At 36.7% G+C, this 9,303-nt stretch overlaps 1 protein-coding gene across 15 annotated transcripts in view; it reads right to left on the minus strand.

Annotated features, from left to right (window-relative positions):
* hdac5 (histone deacetylase 5) overlaps positions 1-9,303 on the minus strand; it is a 330,777-nt gene that overhangs the window by 196,546 nt on the left and 124,928 nt on the right. For 6 of the 15 annotated variants that reach the window (XM_043675114.1, XM_043675109.1, XM_043675112.1 and 3 more), the window contains one exon: positions 1,991-2,062. The exons of 1 other annotated variant lie outside the window; for it this stretch is intronic. In XM_043675114.1, coding sequence (XP_043531049.1) covers positions 1,991-2,003 — 13 coding nt within the window. In that variant the 5' untranslated portion in view covers positions 2,004-2,062. 8 more of the 15 variants (XM_043675106.1, XM_043675107.1, XM_043675105.1 and 5 more) reach the window with 3 other exon arrangements.

Genomic DNA, 9,303 nt, shown 5'->3' on the forward strand with positions numbered 1-9,303 from the left:
ATTCATTGCCGCAGAGTGCAGTGGAGGCCGGGACACTAAATGTCTTCAAGGCAGAGATTGATAAATTCTTGATGTCACAAGGAATTAAGGGCTACGGGGAGAATGTGGATAAGTGGAGTTGAAATGCCCATCATCCATGATTGAATGGCGGAGTGGACTTGATGGGCCGAATGGCCTTACTTCCACTCCTATGTCTTATGGTCTTAATCTAGTGCCATTTGCCAGCACTTGGCCCATATCCCTCTAAACCTTTCCTATTCATATATTCATCCTGATGTCTTTTAAATGCTGCAATTATACGAGCCTCCATCACATCCTGTGGCAGCTCAATTCATACACACACACCTTTGCACAAAACAAATTGCTCCTTAGGTCCCTTTTAAATCTTTCGCCTCTCACCTTAAACCTATGCTCTCTAGTTCTTGACTCCCCCACTCCAGAGAAAAGACCTTGTCTATTTACCCTATCCATGCTCCTCTTGATTTTATAAACCTCTATAAGCTCAGCCCTCAGCCTCCGAAGTTCCTGGGGAAACAGTCCCAGCCTATTCTCAGCTAGGCATGCCGCAACACAAATTTAGAATGAAGGAAGGAGCTGTTATAATGTTATGAAACTTGAATCTTAAACAAAGTCTCAGTCATCTTTAACAAAGACTTAGTATTTATCAACTTTAAAAACACCTCCTATGAAAGGTTATATTCTATTATTTATTATAAAATCTAAATTTCTACTTTGACCGTGCTTAGTTAACTTGTTTTGTTCATATGTTCATGGCTTTCTGACAGTTCCCTCGGAGTTGTAACAATTGAAAGAAATGTTAAATTGCGTATTTTTTATTTCAACAGAACGCTGTATATTTAATAGTTTAAACTGCATGCCCATTATTACCAAATGGTTAGTAACAAAAATACCACTTAAAACAATTGAAATTATAACCAATCAACATACTGTTAAAAAATCCCTCTAATTAAAAACAAACGGAACCACCCTTTTGTTGAAGCGTAGGGAAGTCACAAGTGATTTATTTCATATTACCCTCATGCTCTTGTTTTCATGAAAAATAAGTTAACTCCAGCAATAACAGTGTTAACAGGAAACACTGCTACTCTCTAAAACAGCGTAGCACTGCACTCTGAACTTCATGATATACAGATTTAGTCAGAGTAAAGCTTCCCAATCAGATATTTTCAACCTTACCTGAAATATGGGGGATGGGAAGACACTACACATGGTCAATAATCTGACATTATACTCAGTGCTGCTTTTGCACAAATTGCAAGGTATCAACATAGTAACAGAATATTATCACCCTGTCTTTACAATACATTGTATTTTGAATTATTGCTGTTGAGTCTTAACACCAATATTTTAACGGGAAAAACATAAATCAAACTATTTAACATGCTAAACAAGACTACAGTGAATTAAAATGATTGAAGCCGGATTAATCAACTGTTTGTTTTAAAAGCTGTGCTGGCAACATTAAGAAGCTTAAGTTTCCATAGCTAAAAATATCTCAATATTCTTAGCTTTGGCATACCTCAAAAAGAAGTTTGGTATCACATAGCTATCTAGTGCTGACAGATAACTACCACGTGCTGAATAAACAGGTTCCAAAAATAACCATGTTCAAAAATGTACATTTAGAAATGTTTAAAATTTACACCAATATTGAAATGTTGAAAACAAGTAGACAAAAATCCACGAATCTTTCACAGTCCATCTTTTCAAAAGAAACTAAAAACACATGCATGCAAAGTAATTAATTATTGTGATTCCAAGGTATCCAAACTTATTTAAAATATTGTAGTTCGTAAACATTATAAAAAGTTGTTCATTTAAACTGTTATTTTAAAATGTTATTTATTTCCTGCTACAAGGATTCTATGGGATGGGAAACAATCTACTCAGTTTAATAGTTTAAAAACCTGAATTTGAAATATTTTGCAGGTGCTAAGGGTACGAACAGCAATTGAATTACTTTGCTTACCTGATGTTGGCATAGTGTGCACCCGACTTTGTGGCAACAATTCTAGGGGCTGCTCTTGTCCAGATACACCATCTGAGGAAAAACACGATTCAGTTTCATAAATAGTCTGCAACATCTTTTTAAGTCCAGGCACTTTGGGCTTCAGTAACATGACAAAGTCATCAAATACTGAATAATTTTTTAAAATCTTCTTTTACAGGCAAGTTTTTACAAACGTTTAAGCTGTTGAGTATTGTTTTATCCTTTAAATCCTGTTGCTGAAGGCTGTGTACAAAAATCTCCTGTTCCTTTTTAACACAGTCAAGCCTGGTGAAACACACAGCAGACCAAACATCCTGAATTAGCGTTGTGATTTTCAATCCAACTGCTACAGCAAATAGTCAGTCATCTTCCTTTCAGCAAGAGATTAATAAGACAACATGCAACATTGTGGCTAGATACAGAAAATCCTTTACCAAAAAGCAACTTTAATACACTGACAGTTCAGTAAGAAAATACTAATCCTCTCACTGGCAATGAAAGTAAGCAGCCTTACAATCTGCCTACTGCATTAAAGGCAAACACATTTACATAAAAGTCAACAATAATACAGCCTGAAGCAGACCAAAATAGAAAAACAGGAGGAGCCAGCTATAAATAGGTCATGCACGCTCTGGGAACGAGGAACATTCATACAAACATAGACAACCAATCAGTTGCTTTAAAATATCATTTCCTAGCTCGTGCACATTTTAACTCCATGAATGTTACTGCCAAGAGTAGTTAAATGCTACTGTACATTCAGCTTAAATGCAATGAGATAACAAAGATGGTATGGAAATATAATAGTGAGCAAATACTCACCAGTTGCAACCTTGAGGCTTTTAAAATGATTTTTTTTCAGTCATACAATATTTTTAAAAAGTTCATTTACAGTAATAAATAATAAGATCTAAATAGCATTTTTGAAATAATCCTCATTTTAAATTTCTCAATTTGTGAAGAGGTTTTGCAACAATGTCACACTGCATCTTGAACAGGAAAGAAATATCAATCTTAAATTTTAAGTATTCATGACAGTTTACACTGGATGGGAAGCTGTAGAATTTTTTGGTGGCTTTCTTAAAAATAAGTGATAGATAAATTCAGAAAGAGGACTGAGGACCAAATTACTTGCCGCATTTGGTTCATTTACATTTGCAAAGGCAAACATTGTTGGGAGGAGAACTAAAGTCTATATCATGCCTACTGTACAAGTTTCCTTTATTGGAAAACATTTAACATTATTTAAACATCTGATGTATAGTATTGATCACAAAGTAGTAGACATTTTCTCTTAGTGACTGAACAGTAAACATGAACAGTAAACAAGTAACATGATTAAAAGAAATACTTCTCATTTAATAAGAGCAGCTTTTAAAATTCCTGAGTTAATTTCAATTTGGTTAACCATTTCAGCCAAGATGGAATTAGTCATTCTTCAAAAATTCAATTTTGTACTCAATGTATTAATGCTTGTTTCTACCAATATGAATTTAATGATTGTTTATTGGTTCAGTTTTCAAGTATATCTCAAAACAGCAAGAATGGCTTGCCTTTACTCATTGAAATTTGTCAGAGAAAGTTTCTGTTCTTTTTCTAACAACTACCATTCAATACTTGCAACATTTGGAGGGCATGGGAGAAATGGCAACTAGTTTACCTCTGACCAATTTACCTGACAAACAAAGCTCTGTATGTAAGGTGAAGTGAGCAATTATAGCAAAGTGTGCAAATGCAAAGAAAAAAATATAGGAAGGTTTGTACAGACATTGATGCCAAATTTGATTAGCAACAAGTGTCCTTCAGTTGAGACTCTTTCCACCTATTATTTGAGACTATATCCCTAATAGGTTAATGCACAGATTGATTGGTGAGGTTTAGAGTAGGCAGCATGTTTGAAAACAGCTAAAGAGGGTAGTATAATGATACAATGGTCATAAGATCACTTAGAAGTTCACTATATCATACAAAATTTTCAAAAATTAAAGCATCTACTTTTAAGTTAACTGCTTTCCACTCTTAAAAGCAAAAGAAATTAACAGTGAAGAACAGAACTAGTTGCTGCATTCAGGCACTGATATGGAGCTTTGTATTCCCCAGGCTCTCCGATGAGAATAGACAACATAACTACAGCTCCTCAGTCATAATGCTGTTAAATTGCACCTGAGACTATACACAACATAAAATTATAAAACACCTCCTCCAAACATACCTACCTTACATAAGTGATTCCACTAATTAGAGTGGGTGGCATTAGCATGAACTAAAAAAAAGCACAAGAATATTTCCAAAGTGGAAAAACACTGTAAAAGTATTGTTGAAGAATTTGTATAAACACTCTAAGAAGAATCTTCTTGCAGCACGTGGATGACACGGATCAAATCATTTTTGTCAGTGTTACACCCACATTGGACTACAAATTACGATAGTAAATGCCTCTTCTGCAGGGAAAATTACAGATAACTTTACTCCCTGTTATTAACACCTTCTTACAATGCCCTGTTGTGTTCACTAAAAAGCTCTTTGTGAGCACTAAAGCATCACTGCTATGATGTTTGATGTCCCCTGTTGTTTTAAAATTAAAAAGGCTACAAGAATTGTTGAAGCTTCTATTTAACTGCACAGGAGTTACTAAATCAATGTCTTTGACATAGCCACAAGTTAAATTAAACATTACTGCACATAAGACTAACTACGGGCCTGTTTCACACCTGCTTCAGATTGAAAATGTTGATCATCATACAATGGCAGTACAATTTGTTTAGTTAACCCTAATATTACAAAATAATCTTCCAATGACAAATTTAGTAATTTTTAAAGAGTACTTGCAGCTCAATTTAATATATTTTCAAATATAATGAAAACAGCCTGTTAGTGCATTGTTTAGAGTAATCCACTGAACATTATTATTTTGGATAACATTCAGGATTATGTCAAATTATACAGCAAGTGCAGCAAAAGCTTGATTATTTTGTTTCATTCTATGCTGTATAAAGTTGTTTATTTTTGTGCTTAATCAGTTAAACTTGAACTATGTCAAATATGCTTTAAGCTCCTTTATCGTGTATCAGACTAGCAAAAGCCTGAGGTGTAGCATTGAGCAAAACTAAATTGAACCGGCCATACTAATATTGCGGCTACAAAATCAGAAGCAGGGAATTTTATGGCATGTAACTAACTTTGACACGCCAAAGCCTGACCACCATCTACAAGTTGGGAATATGTTGAAAACTCTCCATTATCTGATACGTGCAGCCCCAACAATTCTCAAAAAGCTTGACTCCATCCAAGTCAAAATAGACCATTGACTGACACCTCACCCACCATGTTCAACATTTGATCCTTCTCCCACCAACACAGAGTGGCAACACTGTGTACTACCTACAAGATGCACTTTAACAACTTACCACATCTCCTTACAAAGGCGACTGACTGTGTGGAGTTTGCACGTTTTCCCCGTGTCTGCGTGGATTTCCTCCGGGTGCTCCGGTTTCCTCCCACAGTCCAAAGATGTGCAGGTCAGGTGAATTGGCCATGCTAAATTGCCCGTAGTGTTAGGTAAGGGGTAAATGTAGGGGTATGGGTGGGTTGCGCTTCGGCGGGTCGGTGTGGACTTGTTGGGCCGAAGGGCCTGTTTCCACACTGTAATGTAATCTAATCTAGACCTGTCAAACTCATGAGCTCCAGGTTCCTAGAAGGTGAAGGACAGGTGTCAGGGAATACCACCAACTGTAGGTTCCTTTCCAACCAACTTGGAATGATACCACAGTTCCTTCACTATTGCTTTGTCAAGATCTCAGAAGGAATTCCATTCCTAAGAGCAATGTAGATATCCTTATATATGTTACTGCAATGTTAGAGAAAGTGATCCTCTTCCACCTTCAACGGCAATTGGGATGAACAAAAAAAATGCTGACCTGGCCAGCTAAATCTGCTAAAACTCTTCGTAAACCTTCACAAGCATCTTTGTCCAATCTTCCCCACAACATTAGGTCCGCAACATCACAGTCACAGTCTTCCTTTTAAGAACATTATGAATTTTGCTTCTTTTGCCTCGATATTTGCGAGCCACATTTTTTTATGTTGTTAGCCATGCGCTCCATGTTTTTCTTACAATCGCATCCCCAACCGCATCCCAGTAAAATGCAATGTTGTACCATTCAAGGTAACAGTGCTAATAGATATACATATTTTTGATATGGTTGCACTAGTCTCATTGCTGCAGGGTGACTGAAGAGGAGAACTGACACGAGAAGTACTCAATATTCAGGAAGGACAGATAGATAAGATAGGGAAAGGAGACAGGCTAGCATTGTTAGTAAAGGACAAAATCAATCCAATCATGAGAAAGGAGATTAGCTCGGAAAATCATGGTGTAGAATATGTATGGGTAGAGACAGAAAATATCAAGTGGGAGAAAACATCGGAGGTTGTCATCAACAGACCCCAAAACAGTAGTTGCGATATAAGGGATATGCAGATAGACTGGACACATCAAACTACTAACAATACTGTGGAGGAGATTCTCCCAAGTGTATACAATGCCATTTTTTATTAGGTCAGTCTGTTGAAGAGCCAACTAGAGAGCACTCTTTCCTAAACTGAGTATTGTGCAATGAGAAAAGATTAACAGATTTGTTTCATGGAGTCTGTTGGGCAACAGTAACCATAAAGTAGTAGAATTGTTAATTAAGATAGAGTGAAATTTAATCCAAAACAAACCCTGAATCTAAAAAAAGGAAATGAGGACATGAGGCAATAACGGATCAAGGAACCTTATTGAAAGGGTTGGCAGTAAATAGGCATGGCTAATATTTAAGAAACATATGCATGAATTACAACAATTATTTATTCCTAAAACAGGAAAGATGGCTCAACCAGAAACTACAAAAGAAATTAGGCATAGCGTTAGTTCCAAAGAGGAATCACATAAAATTGTCAAAAAAAGCAGCATGCCTGACGAGCAGTTTAGAGATCAAAGATATTGATCAAGAGGGGGAAAATACAACAGAAGCATAAACTAGTCAGGAACATAAAAACTGATAACAAAAGCATCTATAAATGCGTGAAGAGAATAAAATTAGCAAAGATAAATGTAGGTCCCTCACAGTTAGAAGTTGTGGAAATTTAATTGTGGAACAAAGAAACGGCAGAAAGTTGGTTCTGTTTTCAGAAAAGAGAACCAAATTATTTTCCAGAAATGTTAAGGAACTAAGGGTCTAGCTACAAGGAGCAATTGAAGAAAATCAATATTAGTAAAACAAAAGATGCTAGAGAAATTAATGGGGTTAAAGACTGAGAAATACCCAGGCCCTGATAATCTGCATCTCAGAGTACTTAAAGACGTGGCCCTGCATTAGCTGCATTGATGGTCATCTTCCAAAATTCTACAGACTCTGAAGCATTCTATTCACATTGGAAGGTGATAAATGTAACTCCACTATTTAAAAAGAGAAAGAAAACTTACAGACCGAATCAGTCAACAACACTAGTGGGATAAGAGCTATAGTCCATAAAAAGATACAATTACAGAATTAATGGGATTGAACAAAGTCAGCCTGGGTTTATGTTTAAAAAAAAATCACGCTGAACTAGTCTTCTGGAGTTTTTGAGAATGTAATTAATAGAATAGATAAGGGAGAACCAGTAGATGTCATATATTTGGATTTTCAGAAGGCTTTTAGTTAGGTCCCTCGCATGAGTGGAGTTTTCCACTTTCTGGAGTTGGTAGAAAAAAATAGATCAAATTTGGCCCTGCTATGCAACTCAACCCTTGATCTCCAGCTCAGCAATTAAATGCTGGCCAAGGAGGACCACTGGGGCCTTTGTAAACTTGCCAGCAATTAGGCAAATATTAAGTAGTTACCTTCTCTCCGATTGATTCCACAATAAGTCAGCTTCCACTGGAGGACTTTAGGATTCAGAAGCTGCTAGCCTTTGCCTTTGATTGGCTACTTCGGTTTCTGCGACTTCGGTTGCCAACGTCAAGGTTTATGGATGAGATGAGATATTCACCCTTACTCAGCTTCTAATAAAGTGGTTAGCATGCAATTGGGTGCATTTTATAGTCAGTAACGGTAACATGTTAGTCGCCACCCATCACAATAAATTGTCCTGAGACTAAAAAAAGGGGGGAGAGTCTATCTTAAGTATGTGTGGTAGAAAAAAAGCAAAGCAGGTTAAGTTGAAGAAAATCAAGTGTTCATCAATTTTTTTTAAATTCCCATATTGTGTCTGGGAAACTAAAGTGAGAGAGAGAGAGAGAACAGACGCATTTAACTTTTAACTACAAACCTCAATAATTTACTTCCCTTAACACAAGAAAATTGGAACATGGTTCACGGTCACTGGTTGCTTGATTAGTTGAACAATTTTCATTTTCATAAGCATCCATTCCTTACAGCTGCAGATAAGTTTGACAAATATAGCTGGTGCACACAGATCGCATATTGTATAGATTATTTGCCCTTGTTGCAACTATTTCTCCCTCTTGTGTACATTTACCACTCCCTAATCAATAACAGACGAAAATACACAAACCTTCCCATTAAGGCTTTGCGCTCATTATTAGAATGCTTGTGAAGTAGAGTTGAGAAACCTCCTCTTAACTTCCTTCCTTCCAATGAATAGAGATCTAATCTCTACATAGCATCTCCTTTAACCCAATCAAACTTGCTAACATACCATATTAACAATTCAGTCTCATCCTGGAAACTATCAAATCGGTACATTGCTTGGCCAGGTAGTAGGATTTGTTTCATACAGCACATGATTGGAAACTCAATATTGAACTTGACTAGTGTAATTTTCTACAAAATCAAGCAAGAGAGAAGAAACAATAAATTGCATTTTGAAAAACTGAACAACCTGAATCTAAATAGCACCTTCAAATCATTCAAATATATCAGAAATTACAAGAGTGGTGCCAAAAAACACTGGACATTGGGGAGGGAATTCTAGAATTTAGGACCTTGGCAGATATAAATGTTGTCACAAGTAGAGTCATAGAGATGTACAGCACGGAAACAGACCCTTCGGTCCAACCTGTCCATACCGACCAGATCTCCCAACCCAATTTAGTCCCACCTGCCAGCACCCGGCCCATATCCCTCCAAACTCTTCCTAATCATATACCCATCCAAATACCTCTTAAATGTTGCGATTGAACCAGCCTCTACCACTTCCTCTGGCAGCTCATTCACACACGTACCACCCTCTGTGTGAAAATGTTGCCCTTAGGTCTCTTGTATATCTTTCCCCTCTCACTTAACTGTGCCCTCTCGTTCTGGACT

Source organism: Chiloscyllium plagiosum, chromosome 33 (assembly GCF_004010195.1).
Source record: "Chiloscyllium plagiosum isolate BGI_BamShark_2017 chromosome 33, ASM401019v2, whole genome shotgun sequence".
Taxonomy (NCBI): Eukaryota; Metazoa; Chordata; class Chondrichthyes; order Orectolobiformes; family Hemiscylliidae; genus Chiloscyllium; species Chiloscyllium plagiosum.